This window comes from Amblyomma mixtum, chromosome 4, assembly GCF_055824585.1.
Source record: "Amblyomma mixtum isolate Tamu chromosome 4, ASM5582458v1, whole genome shotgun sequence".
In the NCBI taxonomy this organism is placed as follows: domain Eukaryota; kingdom Metazoa; phylum Arthropoda; class Arachnida; order Ixodida; family Ixodidae; genus Amblyomma; species Amblyomma mixtum.
Window position 1 is genome coordinate 157,879,321 of NC_143015.1, and position 21,848 is coordinate 157,901,168.

The following is a 21,848-nucleotide window of genomic DNA, read 5'->3' on the forward strand; positions in this document are numbered from 1 at the left end:
TGGTGGTTAAGTAGAAGTTTACTTCGTCACTGTATACAGGCGGTGCAGGCAGCGTACACAACGGGCTCCTATTCATGTTCCTCCGCCGCAGCGACACTGATAGGCTTGCAGTGTCCCTTGCCTCCCCTCTCGAAGCTCTTCTCGGGGTCCTCCAGGACGCAGTGGTGGCCCTCCGAGCAGGGCTCGGCGATGAATTTGACGCACTCCTCGTCGGGACACTGCGTCGACATTCGCGCCAGCATCAGTGGTTGACGAATAGATCGCTTACGTGCTCCATACAGCTTTGCAAGTATATCGCGCTCAATATGACTTGTATCTTACCGGTACTCACCTATGGGGCAGAAACGTGGAGGCTAACAAAGAGGGTTCAGCTTAAGTCAATGAAAACGCAGCGAGCTATGGAAAGAAAAATGATAGGTGTAACGTTAAGAGATCGGGAGCGGATGGAGTGGGTGAGAGAACAAACGCGGTTTAATGACATCCTAGTCGAAATCAAGATGAAGAAATGCTCTTGGGCAGGGCTTGTAATGCGAAGGCAAGATAACCGCTGGTCCTTATGGGTAACGGAGTGGATTCCAAGAGAAGGCAAACGTAGCAGGGGGCGACAGAAAGCCAGGTGCGCCGGTTAGATTAAGAAGTATGCGGGGATACGGTGGCCGCAACTGACAAAGGATAGGGTTAATTAGAGAGACATGGGAGAGGCCTTTGCCCTGCAGTGGACGTAGTCAGGCTGATGATGATGATGATGACTTGCAACGCTACCGAAGTGAGCCTACTGAGGCTCTCGCTTGGTCAATGCGCCTTCACACAGAACATCCAGCTTACCCAACCATTCAATGTATCTTGTTCTTTGCATCCACGGAAGGCAACAGTCTTCAGCGTCATAGTGCTCGCACTGTTTCGTGAGCTGAGCTCCTGACACATCTCGTGCGTTGCAGCTCCCATTGAGCGCGATATACATGGGTAATCAAATGTAATAGAAACAAAAGTCCAATTATTTTGCAGCGTTAGGGAAGAATTAAAAATTCGCAGGGATACTTAATTACATTATGTGCGGCCAGTGCGATAGCATTAGAAGGTGTTGTTGCCTATACCGGAAGGGACTTCCCTGTAGCCAATGAGAATTGTTTGGACTAGTGACGTCACTTCCCTCATCCAATGTCCGAACTTCATGGCCGACAACACATTTTTTTTAGACTACGAGGTTTCTAAAGTTATCGCATTGGAAGACTTGCAGTAGGCACGAGGTAAACTCGTAGTGGTATACAACCTTACTCCACTCTCCAACCGTCAAGGCAATGCTCACGTTTTGCTTGTAAAGAGCAATCAGCTTCCCCTCCCCCTGCCTCACCCCAATTCATAAGATAAATAAATTGCTTCCCCCCCCTCCCCACTCACCAAAAGAAAAATCCTACCACACTCGCAAGTCTGACGCGTCTGTTTACCTTGCTCAAACACGGAAAAGAATGCCTTGCAGTGTGTATACCTTCAAGGCTATTGCCTCTGGCAAACTGAAATTTAAATCAAATAGAACTTCTATGTTTTCAATTTCAAATTTTAAATTTATATATAAACTGAGATTGGATTTGAGGTTTAAATTAAAAATTTCTAACTTTCAGAGAATCTAAGTTCAAAACTGTAAAACCTAGATTTAAATGTGCACATACATTAAAACTGTAAATCATAATAAACTTTAAAAATAAACTTTTATAATCTGAAATGTGAGATTCTAAATATTAAGTCGTCTAATTTTTATTGTTAGATTATATAATAAAATCTTAATTTATGTTTAGATTTCAAATTGCGTTTAAAATTTAGATTTCTATAAACTAAGATTTGTAACGTTCAAAAATTCCAAAAGTTTTGTTCTCAAAAGTTTTTCTTGGACAGGGCAGCCCTCTCCTTTTCGAAAAAAAAATCTGCCCTTTTGTCGGCGGAGCAGGAAGCGAAAACGGTGTGAATGATTTTTTTTTTATGGATAAAATATTTGTACCTGAGCCTACTTACAGCATTCTCGACCAGTGACATCTTTCGCCGATTGTTTTAACTGAGCCATAGCCTAATTTAGTCCGTTTTTTTTTTTGTATAATTCCGCCAGGTGTCCCCGGGCGGCGCCTAGAGGACGAAGTGAGGGACTCGCGTGCTCTCGGAGCTGGATATGACAGATCCTTGCGGCAAACGCCTTTCTGATTGGGTTACAGATAACAACCTTATGTGCATGAATTCAGGTTTGGCCACCTTTCTTCGGGCTCGAACCGTATCTGTATTAGATTTAACTTTCTCCAGACCTTGTGTTCCTGTTCGGAATTGGTCGACAGTTGATTGTGGTACATCTAGTGATCACATACCTATTGTTTTTGAGGTTAATTGCCGCTTAACTCCAGCGTCTTCACAGTTGAGATCATATATTAATTATAACCAGTTCCAGTTTACCTTGCGCTCTACACTTGCATCAGCGTTAAGTTCTGATATTCATAATTCAAAACACATTTTCTTGGCTATTGAGGAATGCCGCAAGAAATCCGAATTCCTGGTGCGTACATCAAAATTCAGGGGCCACTTTTTGACCTAAAGTGCGGTGAGGCGAAAGCCTTAAGCGTAGTGGTGCTGCTTGTGTCACTGATGTGTGGTTAAGATGTTAAGCTTGGCCTCTAAGAGTGGCTCGTGACAGCGTCTTGTAACGCTGCCAGGGAGTCCATAGAACGCCATGGCCCGTTCGGTTCTACGCCTTGCTCGTCGGTAAATTGGTTTTTAAGGAAACGAAATGCATCTGTCTCGCATACCTCGGTGGACACTGAACCTCGCTGTAACGGGAAGGGAGGGAGATGGGAGGGAACGAAAACACCGTATTCACTAGACGCGCCTTTGTTCATTCCAAACCATCGAGCTGGCATGGCGGAGTGGATAGCACGCTCGTCTCGCACGCCGAAGACCGGGGTTCGATTCCCGAACTCGACTAATTTGCTACTCGGTTTTATTTATTTATCTGGCCTGATCATAAAGGTTAATTAGGCTAATTGGGTGATTAAGGAATTAACTAAGCTCATTCCCACTTAAAGCATCAGTATACGATCCTTTTAATTGGTTGCATGGTTACTAGCCAAAGTACAGTTGGCCCCGTTTTAAATTCGCGAACTGTGACGTCCCGATTGTTTCGACCAATTGAAAAGCGTGACATTTCTGTCGACAACTCCTGCTTACAACGATGAGGCATTAAAGGCTTTCGCCTTAAAAGGGACCAATTTAACTAGGTGGTGGAATGCAGACTGTACGCGGGACTACAGACGCAGAAAGGCTGCATGGAAGAAGCTCCTCCACAATCAGTGCCCGAAAAATTGGCATGATTATAAGTTTATTGCAGCCACTTTTAAACGCACGATTTCGCGAGCTAAAGACGATTGTGAATCTGAGCATTTCGATTTCCTGACGAAGTCAGGAAACCGACGTGCACTTTTCAGGTTTTTACGCTCGCGGAAAAAGATACCGGCCCCAGGTAATTTTCCCTCATGTGTCTTGACTCCGCAAGAAGCAACAGACACCATTGAAACCATTTCCAAAGGATTAGAGAAGCGTTTCTCGTCTGCACTACCTTTGCACTCCGTGTGTGTAGCGTCAGTGGATCAGATTAAGCTTGTCCCTCAGGTTACCCTTTCAGAACTTTCGCCTATAGTGATGAGTAGAGACCGGATTTTAGGCAAATGCCTATTTTTATCAACGCTTCGTAGGCGCATTATTTTTACATATGAGCACGAATTAGGTGTTGACAATATGTTTAATACTCTTTTTATAGTGCCTATAAATGCATATTTTGGGTGTCAGTACCTATAAATGCCTATTTCCCACGTCGGTGCCTAAAAATGCCCTATTTTGCAGAAAAGGGGCCTGAAATACGCTGAAATACGCGACGCATAAATTTGAGTCAATCAACCTGGAGATGGTCCTTGCCTGCTACTGCTTCCATTGCTTTAACAATGATTTCTAGATGGATGATGTTCATTTTACCATTGATCCTCGTGGATGTACGTAGGCCCGTGCAGAACTATGATTTTTTTCGGCATATTCCGCATCAAGCAGCACTGTGTGTAACATTTTCTAGCATCTCGTATTTATGGTTTCCAGACCCTTCTAATGGCAAGCCCCATTTGATAGTCGCGTGGCTCCAGGCACGTGAAGCTACAAACTATGAAACACTGCTTACACAAATGACAACAGATTTGTTAATGTTTAAGCATCGTCTATGCCTGCAATAAATAAGTTCAATTCCTGTGTGAGCGAAGACTGAACTCATTTGTCAGATGCTTTGAATCGGCAATGTTTCTATCAATTTCTAAACACATCGCCTCCTGTTAAGGTGTTCATTGTTTCTACTTTTGTACACGACAAGCGAATTGCTTGTTTCGAGGTATACAAAAGTGTTTTAAAGGGTTGGTGACCGTCCCTTTTGCTCTGCTGAAGCATGTGTATTGTACGAAAAGTTGCGCGACAGCCTTAAACAGAATGGCTTCTAATGTTCGCACCTTGCTTAAGGTCCCAAATTATTCCTGCTGTGCTTTTGTTTATCTTACGGCAGATATTGCGCGCTGAAGTTCGAAACTGTGTGCACTTTTGATAAAGTTTATAGAGCCTATTTTTCTCCGTTAGGTGCCTAAAACGCAATTTAACCGCCTATTTATGGCGCCTAAAATGTGCTTTTTAGTGCCTAAAAATCCGGCCTCTAGTGATGAGGTTACCATCAGCTGCTCCTGGACCTGATAGGGTAACGTCAAAAATGATAAAGATCCTCTTTGAGGAGTGTCCTAACTCTTTATTACAGCTACTAAATTATTCCATCAAACATGCTTGTATTCCCCCTGGATGGAAACTCGCCAAAGTGATTCCTTTACCTAAAAATAATGGCGGCGGCTATTCTCTGGAAAATATTAGACCTATTTCATTGACATCTAATCTGGTTAAATTAATTGAAAGGGTCTTGCTCCTACGTGTTTCGAAGTTTGTGGATAGTGAAAATATCCTCAGTCACTGTCAAATCGGTTTCCGTCGAAAATGTTCAATATGGAATGCCCATGTTGACCTCGAGAGTCGAATTCTCCTTGCGCGGCGTCAAAAAATGCATGCTGCTTTGGTTACATCAGATGTAGCCAAAGCTTACGACAGCGTGGAACACACCATATTATTGCAAAGACTGCAGACTCTGCAGTTTCCACACTACTTAATTGCTTGGATCTCGGCGTTCCTAGATAAAAGGCAGTTTTATTGTACACTCCATGGTGTCAACTCTGGATGGTATAAACAAACTAGAGGTGTTCCTCAGGGGGCAATCCTTTCGCCCATACTCTTCAACATTCTACTGAGCTCTATTCCCAGTCATCACGAAATTCGCACGTACCTCTATGCGGACGACATTGCATTTTTCTCGGCTGCTCCGGACATTCAATCTCTTTACGTGCGTCTGCAATCGTACCTGAACTTGCTTGAGAGTTGGTTGGGTGGCCTACGACTCACTTTAAATGTTAACAAATGTGCCATCCTTGTTTTTCGACTCCACGATCCTGTTGCTCTGTCTCTAACTTACAAGCGACAAATTGTTCCCCAAGTTCAGTCTTTAAAACATCTTGGTGTCATTTATGACGACAAGCTGACATGACGGTCTCACATTGACCATGTTGCAGCGAAAGGCACTCGTGCTGTGGGCATGTTGCGTAGATTAAGCAATCCCCGGTCTGGAATGCGGAGAGATGCACTTTTAATGATTTATGTTATGTACGTCCGACCAATGTTAGAATTTGGATCAGTGCTGTTTTCTGGTTCAGCTGCTTACAAAATTCGCCCGCTTGTTCTTTTAGAGCGGGAAGCTCTACGGTTGTGCCTTGGCCTCCCTAGATTTGTAGCTAACGACGTGATTTACCTTGAAGCTCGAATTCCACCTTTAGTATCTAGATTTAAGTTTCTCACTGTTCAGACGTACCTCACGATATATGACTCAAGTTTCCACCGTTCCTGGTCTGTGTTTTGTTGACAGCCGACCTTCTTTTTTGGAATCCACTGGCCTCGATTTCATACACCGCAGCTAGTACTGCATGGTACCAACTTTACTTCACACTTTACATGTACTCCTGTCTGACATACTTCCGACACAAAATAGTAGGCCTTCCGTGAAAATTGTCCACGATGACATTTTCCCGAAGAATGCAAAGCATTCACCATCAAGCATTTTAAATGGATTATTAGAAGACCATTTACAAAGCCTACCTGTTTCCATCATGATTGCTACTGACGCCTCCCAATGTGATGTAAAGGCAGGAGTGGGAATATATTGCCCGCTTCTGGATTGGTCTTTTTCTGTGCGCCTTCCGGATTTCACCCCAATTTTCCAAGCGGAGTTTCTGGCGGTGGTGCTTGCTCTTCGCAAACTAGACCCTTCTTTCTCCGCAGTGGCTGCCATTACAGACTCCTTTTCTTTGTGCTCGTCCCTTGCCTCAGCTACGGATTCTCCAATCCTCAACACCTTCTTATCATTACTTCCTCCCCATTTGAGCCTTTTACATATGATCTGGGTACCAGGTCATAGCAGTGTGACAGTCAATGAAGTGGCTGATAGCCTGGCAAAAGCGTCCCTCAATGGCCCCGTGCTACCTATTCTCCCGGCTACAGCGTACATCACAGCAGCGAGGTTTCGAAGAAGCATTTTGTTAGGCATGACATCTGGATCAATTTTAAGATCTGATGATTTCCTGCATCTTCAGTATCCGTGGAGCAGGAAATCATGCCATTCGCGACAGCTTGAAGTCTCTCTAACTAGGCTGCGCTGCCGGATCCCCCCCTTAAATTTTTATTTGCACAGGTCTCGTTTGGCGCTTTCTCCCGTCTGCGCATTCTGTGGTGAACAAGAATCAATAGACCATTTTTTGTTGTTTTGTCGACGCTTCACCATGATGAGACGTCGATATTTAGAGCAACCACTGCAACAGCTTGGCCTTAGTTTGAGCAGCCCGATCATATCGTCATTTGGGGCCACCATTCTCGGTTACAGCCACAGGTCTGCTTTTACCGCCATTCTAAATTTTTTACTGGAACCTAAACGGTTACCTTGCTAATATTTTATTATTTATTTATTTTTTGCACATCATTACATTTTTTTAATCCTCCGTTACTATTATTATTATTTTCATTCATTTATTTATTAATCAACTCCCTCTGCTAGAGATCTTGCAGAGTCCAGCTCCTGCGTGCGTTATGCTTGTCCTGTTTCTTTTTGGTCTTCTGCTTTATTTTGAAGAATCTCTTCCCCAGAATTCTGCTATTTCTATTTATTACTTAATTTATCTCTTTATTTTTCCCCAGAAAACAAAACCAACCAAACAAACAAACAAATACCCCCCCCCCCCCCAAAAAAAAAAAACTCTCTATGCACCCCTCTTCTTGGCCGACCCCCCTCTGTGGGTATGCGCCATTCTATGAGGTGAAAAACAACAACAACGACTCTGCTTCTGTTTGCGGCCTGTGCCTAGCCTTTTTGATTAAGGACCCATCTGTGACATTTGTGGTGGAGTGTGCTGGGTACATCGCCCTGGAATATGTCGCACACCCCTCCTAACACCGAGGACCGCAGACCTCTCCCTGTCGACACGCCAGTGCATCGGATCAGTCGCGGCAATCTAGGACTGTCCCCTGAGCATGGGCTGTTGGAGACTACCTCGGCACCTGGCCGGCTGCCTCCTGAGCTCAGGCCATTTGACACTACCTCGGCGCCTGCCCCTCAACCAGTCATGCAAGGCGCCGCGTACTAACCCACGGCTACCACAACCCACAACCCACGGCTACCAAAATCCTTTCACGGGACTCAGATGGAGGACGTGGAAGATTGGCTCCTCCAGTTTGAACGTGTCGCCGCATTTAACCAGTGGGATGACGCCGCCAAACTGAGAAACGTTTTCTTCAGCTTGGAGGACGGTGCTCGCACGTGGTACGAAAACCGTGAGGACGCTCTTTTGTCATGGCATGAGTTCCGACGTCAATTGCTCGCCGCGTATGTCAGCGCTGATCGTCGGGAGCGAGCTGAACGCGCCCTGCAGTCCCGCATACAGATGCCCAACGAAACGGTTACCATGTACGTCGAAGACATGACGCGTCTCTTCCGACGGGCTGACCCAGCCATGTCGGAAGCCAAAAAGCGGCGCCACCTAATGCGTGGTGTGAAAGAACAGCTTTTCGCCGGCCTCGTGCGCAGCCCTTCCTTATTAAAATCTACTCCACCTTGGGGGATTCCCCTAAAATATTTGGTCAACACTGTTCCCACTTCGAGTTATAGATCAATTCGCTCTCGCCCTACCATAAGCTTGCCGTCCCGGTTAGCTCAATTGGTAGAGCGACTGCTCCGGTGTGGCGGTGGTTCCGGGTTCGAACCCCGGACCAGGACGAATTTTTCTTTAACTACGAAGTTTCTGTGAAAGCTGTATAGCTTTCCTTTGTGGCCGTATGGCTGCGCTCGGGTGGACGTCAATGAGTAATTACTCCCTTATTAAAATCTACTCCACCTTGGGGGATTCCCCTAAAATATTTGGCCCCCCAAGCACTGTTGCCGAGTTTCTAGCAGAGGCTGTCACGATGGGGCAGGTCCTCCGGCAGCGTTCCACCGCGTACGACCGGCCAGTCCTTGCTGCTTTTGTTACGGAGTCTCTGCCGGCGTTCAACACCAATACCAACTTCCTCCGTGACATGATCCACACTGCCGTCCGTGAGGAGCTGCAGAAGATCTGTGGTACGTCGCAGCCCACGGCCAGCCCCCTTATGGGTGTTATCCGCGACGAGGTGCACGACGTCCCGCTACCATCCGTGCAGCCAGTGCAGCACATTCCGAGTGACCGACGATCCCTGCGCAGAGCGGACGTCTGGCGTGGCCCTGACCGATGACGTTTGTGTTTCCATTGTGGGGAGCCCGGTCACCTGTTCCGGCGGTGCCCATATCGTGAACTTGGCCTGCAGGGTTTTTCCTCCGATGCTCCAAGACCCCGATTTGGCCAACGGCCCCCTGCGATTGAAGAGTACGTGACGCAGCAACCCATGTGGTCCATGGCGCGCCGTCAGTCTCGATCACCGTCCCCTCGCCAATCATTATTTTCACCGAATCCGCAGAACTTTTCGCGAGCGACAGCGGACCGCTCGCCCAGTCCTCGCCCGGAAAACTGAAGACAGCGACCTCCGGGGGCGTGGTCGCTGGGTATCGATGCTGTAAGGACCCCCTGACGACGCCGACATCCGATGATAGAGCTTTGTCGACGTCGACGACAGCAGGTGAACTAAAGGAGCGATTCTCACTCGACATACCCGTGCTTCTCGACAGTCACAGCATTAGCGCGTTGGTGGACACAGGAGCTGAGTTTTCAATTATTAGCGGCAAATTGGCAGCGCTTCTGAAGAAAGTTACGACTCCCTACTCTGGCGTGCAGATCCGGACGGCAGGGGGCCATATCATTACTCCGCTTGGACAGTGCACGGCTAGGGTCCACATCACCGACTCGACGTTCATAGTTAGCTGCCTGATGCTCCGCAACTGTTCTCGTGATCTGATTTTGGGCGTAGATTTTCTCCGTGAGAATGGTGCCATTATCGACCTGCGGAACAGAACGGTTACGTTTTCTACAGCGAAAGCCGACGACTGCTCCGGCGTTCGCCAACGCAGCTCCGCCCTTCGTATTTCCACTGAGACTGTTTTGATCCCGCCGCGCGCCAGTGTTTTTGCAAGCGTCGAATGCGATGATGGGCTACGTGATGGACCTGCTGTCGCCGATGGCAACCTTTCCCTGCTGTTGACACACGGCATTTGCTCGGCCCGAAGCCTTGTCCACATCCATAACGGTCGGTCGGAGCTCCTAATTACTAATTTCACGAACGAACCACGTCGCCTTTTCCGAGCTGCTACCATCGCGGGGGCTGACCAATTGGCCGATGTTAGTGAGTGCTTTGCGTCCGAGGCCATGGTACATCCGGACACGTCCCTGGATCGCATCGATATTAGCTCCGGGCTCTCAGCGACTCAGCAGCGCGACCTACGTGCCCTCCTGCTCCATTACAAAGCCTGCTTCGCATCCTCCTCGAAAGTGCGGCAGACGGCGGTCACGAAGCATCGAATCATCACTTCCGATGATGCTCGCCCCATACGACAGCAGCCGTACTGAATTTCCCCGAAGGAACGCGGCGCCATCCAAACGCAGGTAAAGGAGATGCTTACAGAGGGCATTATTCAGCCTTCTAAGAGCCCGTGGTCATCGCCTGTTGTTCTGGTAAAGAAGAAGGATGGGACATTGCGCTTTTGCGTTGATTACCGTAAGCTGAACGGCGTCACGAAAAAGGACGCCTACCCGCTGCCTCGCATCGACGACTCACTCGACAGACTTCGCCGCGCCAAGTATTTTTCGTCGATAGACCTAAAGAGCGGATATTGGCAGATTGAGGTTGATGAACGAGACCACGAAAAAACTGCATTCATCACACCCGACGGCCTATATGAATTTAAGGTGTTGCCCTTCAGCCTTTGCTCAGCGCCGGCGACGTTTCAGCGCATGATGGACACTGTCCTGGCTGGCCTCAAATGGCAAACCTGTCTAGTTTACTTAGATGACGTGGTGGTGTTTTCAGAAACATTCGACCAACACCTTGACCGCCTTCGGACCGTGCTGGATGCCCTGCGATCGGCCGACGTGACCCTTAAACCCGAGAAGTGCCACTTTGGCTACAAAGAGTTCAAGTTTCTCGGCCATGTTGTGAGCGCCGACGGTGTAAGACCCGATCCCGAGAAAACTGCCGCCGTAGCCGAGTTTCCCCGTCCTACTACAAAGAAAGCGCTCAAGCGCTTCTTGGGTTTGTGCGCCTACTACCGCCGTTTCATCGCAGGCTTCTCCAACATTGCTGAACCACTCACCCGTTTAACGCGTGAAGATACACTGTTCGTCTGCACTGCCGCGCAACAGGCTGCTTGCACAGAGCTGCGACGACGGATGCACACTACCCCTGTGCTTGCTCACTTGATGAGGAGGCTGCTGCCGAGATACACACCGACGCTAGCAATATTGGGCTTGGTGCCGTCCTCGTTCAGCATCAAGAAGGCGTGGAACGTGTGATTGCGTATGCGAGTCGCACACTCTCGCGCACCGAAATCAACTACTCCACCTCAGAAAAGGAGTGCCTCGCTGTCATCTGGGCCACGATGAAATTTGGGCCTTATATCTACGGTCGCCATTTCAAAGTTGTCACAGACCACCATTCCTTGTGCTGGCTGACCAATCTCCGGGACACATCAGGCCGCCTAGCACGTTGGAGCCTTCGCCTTTAGGAATTTGATTATACAATTGTCTATAAGTCCGGACGTAAACACGAAGATGCAGATACACTCTCGCGCGCGCCCGTCGAGCAAGCTGATGACAGCACAGAGGATGACAATCATTTCCTAGGCGTGATCAGCAGTTCGGACTTGGTGGCAAGGCAGCGTGCTGACGCTGACATGCGGTCTGTCATGGATCACCTCGAGGGCCATGCTTCCAACGTACCTCGACCCTTTTCCTGCCACTTGTCCTCTTTTTGCATTCGCAATGGCGTACTCTACAAGAAAAACTCAAGCAACGGTGACCGGACCTACCTCCTAGTCGTGCCATCAGACCTCCGCGACGACATCCTTTCCGCGTGTCATGATGAGCCCACCTCTGGCCACTTGGCATTTGAACGCACGCTCGCTCGAGTGCGTCAGGCCTATTATTGGCCTAAACTTGCAGCGACCGTCCACTGCTACGTCAGAGGTTGCCGTGAGTGCCAGCGTCGTAAGTCGCCACCGCTAAAGCCCGCAGGTCGGGGAGACGGGGCCAGTCAAGCTGCCCTTGACGCAGCTTTTATCCCGTCACCCTCGGCACACCTCGTACATGCCCTGTACTTGTGGGAAATAAACTGAAACTGAAACTGAACTGAAGGTTTGCTCCATCCAATTGATCCACCTCGCGCACCTTTTGACAAAGTCGGCATTGATCTCCTGGGCCCGTTCCCTGTATCATCTTCTGGCAATAAGTGGATCATAGTGGAGACTGATTATTTGACGCGCTATGCGGAAACCAAGGCGGTGCCGCGTAGTACATCCTCTGAAATCGCGCATTTCTTCATGCACCACATCGTTTTACGACACGGCGCCCCGTCCTCCGTAATCACCGATAGGGGCACTGCGTTTACAGCGCAGCTCCTGCACGAGGTGTTCCAGCTGAGTCACACGACCCACCGCAAGACTACTGCATACCACCCGCAGTCAAACGGGCTCACGGAGCGCCTCAAAAAAACCTTAGCGGACATGCTCGCAATGTACGTCGACGCACAGCACAGGACCTGGGACGAGATCCTCCCATACGTGACGTTTGCCTATAACACGGCAATTCAGGAAACGACTCGGTTTACGCCGTTTCGCCTCGTCTACGGGCGTGACGTGCAAACAATGCTCGACGCCATGCTTCCGTGCATCCCTGCCGACCAAGCACTCACGTCAGACGCCGAGGAGTTTACCCAGCACGCAGAGGAAGCCCGGAATCTGGCCCGTATGCACATCCGACGGCAGCAGGCCACGGATGCAGAACGCTACAACCAACGACATCGACACGTAGAGTACCACCCCGACGACAAAGTGTGGGTATGGACCCCAGTACGTCGCCGAGGACTGTCGGAGAAGCTCCTGAGCCGCTACTTTGGACCATACACAGTGCTGCGCCGCATCACGGATGTGACTTATGAGGTCCTCCCCGATGCCACTTTGCCGAGCTCGCGCCGCCGACCTCAGCCCGAGGTCGTGCACGTACTGCGCATGAAGCCTTACTTTACGCAGTAACGGGCGTCGCCTCTTCCGCTTTTTCTTTTTATTTGTGCTGCAGCTGTTGAGCTGCACGTGACCGTTTGTTCACTTGCTTACTTCCTCCCGTTCGCTCAAAGTGCGCCCACGTTTTTGATTTCTTTTTTGGAGGGAGGGGGAATAATGCCGCCAGGTGTCCCCGGGCGGCGCCTAGAGGACGAAGAAGTGAGGGACGCGCGTGCTCTCGGAGCTGGGACTCTGCTTCTCTGTTTGCGGCCTGTGCCTAGCCTTTTTGATAAGGACCCATCTGTGACAATATTGAAATCTGAAACCAAAATCTCGGTAACGAGTGCTTTATCAAGGCATGAAATCAGCTAAGGGCAAGTTCGGTCAACAATTTATCTGTAAATTAAGGTGAGATCATTGATTCGGCGTTGGCAGGGCTTAACATGCCTGGAGTGATGAACCGTCTGTACTAGAAGCGGCACTTACTTCGCGCCTCTCACAAGATCAGGCTCAAGGATGGTGAACTACGGCAAATCAAATGACTGCTCTAGGCGTCAAGCATAAATAAAGGTGCAATACAAGTCTGCGCCAGTGGTTTTCCACGCAGTAACCGAAAACTCTCTCGATTAGGCCCACAAACTCCCATTTCTGGCCATGTTTCCTGCACAAGCTTGCTCAGCATTTTCAAAAAAAAAGTGAGAAAATTTTGGTCCTTAAAACCCCCTGAAATTCGGTGAAAATTTCCTCTCGGCCAATTTAGGCTCCTGGAATTTCCTGAAAAAAGAAAAATTCCCTAATGAAACAGCTCTGGTCTGCGCCTCATATCAGGAGTATACGAAACTTAGTCGCGTGCATCGTCGATCCATTTGCTCGTGTCTTCATCTGTGTCCTTGTTCCATATGCCTCATGCAGCTGCATCGGCTAGCTTGAAACTTGTACGCTCCACACAACTACGGCCAGCGCGCACATACCGCGTTGCAGTGGTCGCAGCAGCCGCAGTAGTCCTTGTGGGTGCCACACGTGCAGTTGGCCACACTGCGACACGAGTCCGGGGCGCACAAGCATACCGGCGGCGACGTTGCGGAGATGCTGCATGTAACAGTCGGCGGTGTGAAGGACAAGCAAAGTTTAGAGGGGACACATAAAGAGACCATGAAATGATTTCTATGGGTATATTCTACCGCAACAGATCTGTAGAGGAGGTCTTTGCGGTTATTCTGGTCAGATTTGAGTAATTTAGAAATAATTCTAAAAAATCGCTGCTCGCACCGATTAGCGCGACACCTCACCGCCACGCGGCTCTTACCCTGATGGCGTCAGGGGGCAATCTGGGCGAGCCTACTGCACAATGACGCCATCGCGGTAGGAAAGGCGCGGCGGTGTGGTGTCGCCCTAATCGGTTGCGAGCTACTACGAGCAGCGGTTTTATGCGAAGCATACTAGTTTACAAGTAAGCTAAACTGGGCTAGTCGGAGCAATTGCATCTTCGAAAAACGTAGCGCGAAACACAAGACACAGGTAAGGTGAAGCGCTCGTGTCCTGTCTTCACCTTACCTGTGTCTTGTGTTTCGCGCTACATTTTTCGAAGATGCATACTACTTTAGCTACCACTTCAGCCCTTCACCGTGGTTATGCGCCTCCAAATCACGCGACACGATGATGCCATACCACGTGACACGGACTTCACGGCAGTGGAGAAACGGGGGCCCACCTCGCGCCGTCGCTGTGGTTGTGCGCCTCCAAGTCACGTGATACATGACGTCACACCACGTGACACGATGACGTCACGACAGTGGAGAAACGGGGGCCCACCTCGCGCCGTCGCTGTGGTTGTGCGCCTCCAAATTACGCGACACGATGATGCCTCGCATTCTCCAGGCTTAACCAAGTTAAGCCTCAGCCATTTTTAAAACTTATTTCTAAATTATAGGGTACACGTAGACATTTAAATCTGACCTGAACAACAACAAAGTCCACCTCTACAGATCTGTTGCACTAGAATATGCCCATCGAGATCGTTTCAGGGCTCCTCTAAGCTCCGCCTTAAGGCTATGACGCGGTCGCTTAATTTTATTCCCATATACCGTATATTGCCGATTGTCGACTCCGATTATAAGTCGACCCCCCAACTTTGGAAGGACATTAAAAAAAAAAACGTCGACTCATACGCGGCAATATACGGTATGCAGAAACTGATTCTCTACATTCATAGACCCCTGAGAGTCCTTACACCCCTCCTGGCGCAGTGGTGCAGCGGTTAAGCGATGCGCCACTGCCCTGCGATGGCAGGTGCTGCCACCTGGTGGGGCTTGTGAGGCCCAGGTTGCTCTTCCCAGCGACCAGTCATTAAACTGCCACCTGCCACGATGGGCAGTGTGCTCACTATGCTTTGGGTAGGTTGTGATGACGCCGCTAGGTCACGTGACCTAGGTGGCCCATCTGCTTCCTAGGTTGCTCTATGGGGACAACCTGCACGAGCCATAAGCTCGTCATTTTTTGTTCACAACGCCGAAACCGGATTTTCTGGTGAACGGAGGCCTTTAACGCTATCGCTTTAAAATAGCCGCGTTAACTAATAGGCACGAACACAGGCTGCCCCTTTGGCTCACATTTCGGCAGACATCATCCCAAGGCGGCTGTCAAGAATACTGTCTGCTGAGTTTCCGCTTTTCCGCTACAGGGTTGATAGTGTACAGTAAGCTATATAGGCATGGTGCTGTGGAGAGAGCAACGACCGGGGAGTTTTGGCGGCTCGAAGCCGATTCCGAAAGATCTCGCTAGGGGCGCTGGTCCCTTACAAAAAAAAGTTTTAGAGAGTCTATAGAGTGTCTATAGATTTCTGTCTATAAAGCCTACACACTGTCTATAGACAAATCCTAGACAACAGTCTATAAGCGATACAAATGCCACAGACAGTCTATAGACAATCTATAGATTTATTGACATGCACTTTTAGTACACTTCCGTCTATAGACAGTGTATAGACTATGAATAGACAAAAAGAAATATCTATAGAAAGTCAATAGAGTCAATAAGAAGTCTATAGACTGTCATAGACCATTTTTATAAGGGCGTGTGCTCTTCCCGATGCAGGCGCAGTTACTTCCCCTGAATCTGCGGGGCTGACGTTTAGCAAAAAGTGATTGGAGTGTTGTGGGCTCAAAAGTAGGGCGCTGACGTAAGGATGCAAATTCAAGATTACAATTTTACCGACTGTTATTTTCAGATGACTGAACTCTTACTTTATCCGCGACCGTCAGCAGCAAGAAGGTTTAAGGATATTTCCCACAAGCAGTCGAGTATAGCGAGAGGAAACTGCAGAAGACTAGCGAGGCTTCAAGCCGATTTCATGCGGTTGCATTGGCTAATGCCAAACGCGCTCGGATTTCATTGGCTGGTGACGTCACTCATGTTCGTGGAGAGGAAACTGCAGAAGACTAGCGAGGCTTCAAGCCGATTTCATGCGGTTGCATTGGCTAATGCCAAACGCGCTCGGATTTCATTGGCTGGTGACGTCACTCATGTTCGTGGAGAGGAAACTGCAGAATACTAGCGAGGCTTCAAGCCGATTTCATGCGGTTGCATTGGCTAATGCCAAACGCGCTCGGATTTCATTGGCTGGTGACGTCACTCATGTTCGTGAAGATATGATTAGAGTATTTGTAACGACTATGGTCTGTGTCGTTGTACAACTAACACTGAAGAAAGCTTAGTCCCACTGCCAATATGAACGTCCTCTAAATGCTATTCGCATTGAACTGCACGAATAATTCTCGGTATTTCGTTTGTTAGTTTTGATGATCTGGCTGAGCCAGTATTTAATGGCTGACTTCCATTGAAATCTGGCGTCACCTTATAGTGCATCATGCTGGGAAAACCGATTGGCAGCAAACTGCCCGGGCTGTGATGCATTACTGACTATGATGCATTACAACAGGATTTTGTGTGAAGTGGCCCAGTGGTGTGAGAACTGGGGAATGCAATCAACTTACAAAAATCTGCACATATGTGTTTCACTAAAAAGAAGGTTCCCAATATTTTCACTTATAACATAAATAATAGCAGACTGCTTTCAGTGTTGCAATTTAAATATCTTGGTGTATATTTAACAAGTTCAATGTCTTGGCATCGTCACGTGGATTTCGTTACTGCCAAAGCCTGTCGTGTGTTAGGCTTCCTGCGACGTAACGCTAAACTTTTCCCCTTAAAGACTAAGGAACTGCTGTATAATACAAATGTAAGAAGCGTACTTGAGTATGCTTGCACAGTCTGGGATCCGAAATCCTTTCTTGACGTTCAAAAGCTAGAAAGAGTTCAGAATTTGGCCGTTCGTTTTGTTTTCAATAACTGTGGGCGATATTTTAGTGTAACGAGCGCGAAAAAATCTTTGGGTTGGGACTCCCTTCAAAAACGTAGGAAAGTTCTGCGTTTAAAATTTTTCATAACATATTTCATTCTAGAACTGGAATAGACAAAACCAAATATATAGCCAACCCTGATTACGTGTCTTTACGAAGAGATCATCCACTTAAAGTTAAAGAATACAGATGCCGGACTGACCTTTTTAAAATGTTTTTTTTCCCTAAAACGGTTTCGGAATGGAACAAGCTGCCTGAGGAAGTAGTGTCCACATTATCAAATGATTCATTTTCTTCCATGCTGTGACATTTTTTATGTATAATAATTCCGTGTTCTTTCTATCTCATTGTTATCTTTTTTTCTGTAACCACCTGCATAAGGTAGCATTTGTGTACTTTTTGTTCAACCCCCCCACTGTAATGCCAGACAATGGCGCTGTGGGTATGATGATACATAAATAAAATCCCTTTTCAAACGCATGGAAGCATTACGTGAAGAACCTGAGGCGACTGCCACTCGCGCTTGATGTTAGTTTATTTCATGAAAATGGCAAATGAAAAATCCACTGACAAGCTGCTTTTGACAATATTACTCAGCACCCTGTATGCACAAGGTAACTACTGCGACCTGCTGCCATAGAGCGCCCGGTAACATGTCTGCTGGTTCATGAAATTGTTTTCAAAGTTTAGATCCAGCTTTCAGCCAGACTTTAAAGCAAAACTTCTGTTTCTGCCTCGTTAGGTAAGTTACCAGATTGTCCCAATTCCCATAGAAACGCTCACCACACAGCAGTAACGATGAGGGCTAGAGTCAGTATGAGGACAGTCTTCATCTTTACTCTGCAAGATTGAAAGATAAGGTGACGCGGAGGCAGTGGGCTTCTGAAAGCAAGACTAAACCGTAGCAGGGCTGAACAAAATGGCGTGGCGCACAGACTGAGAGAAAACGTAATATTTTCGATTTAACATCACATGTTCGTATTTTCAAGTTTATGATGCATGCATCAACGAGAAACAAATTTAAAATAAAGAGAATTAAGCCACACCTTCTTATATCACTAGGAATTTTCGCATGCACATATAAATACATTCTTGATGGGTATGAGATAGCGGCACAATAATTTAAATTTGAAACCTGCTATCCTGTACTGCTTTCTAAGTTGTTTGCCGTTCTGATTCTTTAAAATACGAAGCCAAATCCTTCGTAAATAAATCGATATCTCTCTTTACATTACCTTACGAAAGGATTTGCCCCAGTATAAACTGCGCTGCTAAACCACCTTCGACGGTTAAAGCACGTAAAAACGAATGCCAAGTTATTGACAAATCAAAGGTAAGAATTATTTTAGTAAAAGTCAACATCCTACTAAAAATTTTCAGTTCGCAATCGCTACCATAATCTTTTTTACTTTCCACCTTCAAGTTGGGAGGACGACCCATAAAATACAGTCGCCTAAACTTACTTTAGCAGACGACAGTTCAGCCGAAAGCTTGTCTACATAAAAAAAAAGTGCTGGCATAATATCGCAGTGAACACTACAAGATACTTGTTAGGCAGGAAAAGGTGTAACAAAAGAAAATAAGTAGCAGCCCCCAAAGTAAAAAAAAAATGTGTTCTGAGTGAATAATCATCTTTGAATGTACGGGCATAATTATAATGTGCTAGTACAACTGTAGGCAAGAAAAAGAAACATCGAAAAAAATAAGAAGCTTGTATCTGATAGCTCCACAACAACTTTAGTTAATATTCAGATGGACCTTGTCTGGGTACTTCCTCGTTATCCATTATTTCTGGCCGTCGTATTCGCCGCTCCTGCGCTAACCTGTTGGCTTAATGTTTTGGCGTCGTTGCCTTGGTCAACTCTTCGCATGCTGCTATTTCCTACATAAGCGGCTTGCAACGTCTTACCTCGTCAGGTCTCGCTGAGTAGAAGGCGTTCTGTCTTGTTCGGCAGACCAGAAGCAGTTAAGTAAGTGAGCAGTCCATCCTCCTGCCCTCTTTTTATACGGGCTACCCGGGATGCTGCCTGTGCAAAAGAAATAAAACGTGCTAATAATAAATCAAGGTCAGCGCTGTCATTATTTCTTGCCCAATGGTGGTAACGCCACGTGTCTTCTTGCTTACGCCAGAAATGGGCTCATAACGCATAGAAGTAGTTAGTGAATCACTCGTCTGCTTTGACCTCTGTCTTCCAGATTTGGCACCTCGGCCGGAGGTCGTCATGCGATGAAATAATCGGTTGAATTGGACAGCGCTGACTTAAACAAATCAGGCCGAAGGACAGAGATACAAACAGGACGGACGCTTGCTATTTCATCGATAAAATAACCTTGGGAGATGGTTTTTACGCATCGTCCACGCGGAGACGTAGTCTGCAAAGTTGGCTGAAATGCTGCAGGTGACAAGAGGAGGAGAACGTACAAATTTTTGTTCAAATTACTCTTGTAGTACCCTGGGTGGGCCCCTAGTTGTCCAGGAGCCCTCTGGACTCCTCTTCTTGTCTGGCCTGGTAGTTTCAGTTTCAGCTGGTCAATTGGGTTAGCGGCTGGCAGAGCGTCCTTCAGGTAAGACTGAGATGAGGAAGAGATGGAGCTTACTCCGCCCGCTTGCGGGCGCGCCCACATGTAGTGGTATGTATGTCAGCTGGAGTGGTTTAGCAAGTGGTGGTGCAGTAGGGAAAAAGTCTTGAAAGTTTTCTGCAACATTTTTGGCGCGAGAATAATACTATTGAAGAGGGGTTTATTGGCAAGTTCGAAGGACTGGCAGCGAAACGATGGCACAGGCTGTTCGAGTAGCGGCGGCACCAGAACAGAACCAAGAGCGAGCTCGAGCTCTCCACGCGCGCGGCCGCCGGAATCGGAGGACGCACAAATCGCTTCGTCGTCGTTGGTGCTGGCGCTCTGCCTTCTTCATTGCAACTGCCCCGGCGAAAACAGGGAGCCATCCTGGCGACTCAGGGCGAGCAGATGACGACAGGGTCGTAGTACGGTTTTAACCGGCTCACGTGAACAATTTCGCGGCCGCGACGGCGGTGGTCCGAGGAAGGCGTGACCGGTTCGACTATGTAGTTCACAGGTGAAGTGCGCTGCACGACACGGTAGGGACCGAGGTACTTAGCCGCAAACTTGGATGCAGCCGGCACAGACAGCCAGACGAGCGAGTCAGTTGGAAAGTCATGGGTGGGCTTGGCTTGGTCAGTCTCATATTTGCGGAGGCTTTGAGTGGCGGATGTCATCGAGCGAGCCAGCTGGCGGCACTGCTCGGCATGACGGGCAGCGTCGGAGAAAAAGGTGCATTCAGAACTGTTGGGGTTGTAAGGAAGGATAGTATCCAGAAGACAGGAAGGTTCACGGCCGTATAAAAGAAAGTAAGAGGAAAATCCGGTGGTGGCCTGGGAAGCAGTATTGTATGCATAAGTTACGAATGGTAGGACTTGATCCCAATTAGTGGCGTCAGAGGAAATATACAAGGCGAGCATGTCACCAAGTGTCCGGTTGAATCTTTCAGTGAGGCCGTTCGTTTGGGGATGATAGGCGGTGGTCGTGCGATGAACGGTGTGGCACGCATCCAGAACCTCGTGAACGACTTCGGATAAGAAAACGCGGCCGCGATCGCTGAGTAGTTCCCGAGGGGCCCCGTGGCGTAGGACGAAGTGATGAAGGAAAAAGGATGCGACGTCGCGAGCAGTAGCCGAGAGCAGGGCGGCCGTCTCCGCGTATCTTGTGAGGTGGTCCACGGCTACGATAATCCAGCGATTCCCGGCAGGCGTGCACGGGAGCGGACCATACAGGTCGATGCCCACGCGATCGAAGGGACGAGCTGGGCAAGGCAATGGCTGTAACGGGCCGGCGGAAAGACGAGGTGGTGACTTCCGCTGCTGACAGGCAGTGCACGAGCGTATATAGCGGCGGACAAAAGTGTACATTCCGCGCCAGTAGTATCGCTGACGCAGGCGCTCGTAGGTTTTCAGCAATCCAGCATGTGCACATTGTGGGTCGGCATGGTGATGCGTACAAACATCAGAGCGAAGGTGGCGAGGGATGACCAAGAGCCATTTGCGGCCATCCGGGCGATAGTTGCGGCGATACAGTAGAGAGTCTCGAATTGTGAAATGGCAAGCTTGACGACGAAGTGACCGAGGGAACGATGCCGTAGACGGTGCGCTGAGGAGGTCGAGGAGCGAAGAAATCCATGGGTCTCGTCGTTGTTCGAAAGGGAGATCCGTGGCGGTGAGAGCGGCCAGCGTCGAGTCGGATATGGACGAAACGGGCGCAGGAGATGGCAAAGGTGAGCGCGACAAGGCGTCAGCGTCGGAATGTTTGCGGCCCGACCGATGCACAACGTTAATGTCATATTCCTGCAGACGAAGGGCCCAGCGGCCGAGGCGTCCAGAAGGGTCTTTCAGTGTAGCCAACCAGCAGAGGGCATGGTGATCAGTAACAACGTCCAGGGGGCGGCCGTATAAGTAGGGACGAAATTTTGTTAACGCCCACACTATGGCGAGGCACTCCTTTTCTGTAACAGTGTAATTGGCTTCCGCTTTGGTGAGTGCACGGCTGGCGTAAGCAACAACGTATTCGGAAAAGCCCGGTTTACGCTGCGCAAGGACTGCCCCGAGGCCGATGCCGCTGGCGTCGGTGTGGAGCTCAGTAGGCGCGCTGGGGTCGTA

General features: G+C 48.5%; 3 protein-coding genes across 3 annotated transcripts in view; 2 read left to right on the plus strand and 1 right to left on the minus strand.

Moving 5' to 3' along the window:
- LOC149348949 (lysosomal alpha-mannosidase-like) overlaps nt 1-21,848 on the plus strand; it is a 278,443-nt gene that overhangs the window by 22,882 nt on the left and 233,713 nt on the right. The gene's annotated exons all lie outside the window — the stretch shown is intronic.
- The window catches only part of LOC149348951 (8.6 kDa transglutaminase substrate-like), a 27,978-nt gene continuing 6,130 nt past the window's right edge, over nt 1-21,848 (minus strand). Inside the window, exons 2-5 of the mRNA XM_089541054.1 lie at nt 19,088-19,205; nt 17,962-18,018; nt 13,792-13,909; nt 1-218 (exon numbers count right to left, since the gene is read on the minus strand). Coding sequence (XP_089397180.1) covers nt 69-218; nt 13,792-13,909; nt 17,962-18,011 — 318 coding nt within the window. The 5' untranslated portion in view covers nt 18,012-18,018; nt 19,088-19,205 and the 3' untranslated portion in view covers nt 1-68. The remainder of the gene's footprint in view (nt 219-13,791; nt 13,910-17,961; nt 18,019-19,087; nt 19,206-21,848) is intronic.
- LOC149348952 (uncharacterized) lies at nt 8,605-13,750 on the plus strand. Its single transcript, XM_089586079.1, has 3 exons — nt 8,605-8,808; nt 9,189-10,097; nt 13,733-13,750. Exons 1-3 carry the CDS (start codon nt 8,605-8,607, stop codon nt 13,748-13,750), a joined length of 1,131 nt encoding a protein of 376 aa, XP_089442205.1.

Bases quoted from the DNA above. Each gene is read 5' to 3' on its own strand.
- LOC149348952 (XM_089586079.1), top strand. From the start codon at position 8,605: ATGGGGCAGGTCCTCCGGCAGCGTTCCACCGCGTACGACCGGCCAGTC. The intron at 8,809-9,188 runs GTGCACGACGTC...GGAAAACTGAAG, and splicing joins TGGGTGTTATCCGCGACGAG to ACAGCGACCTCCGGGGGCGT.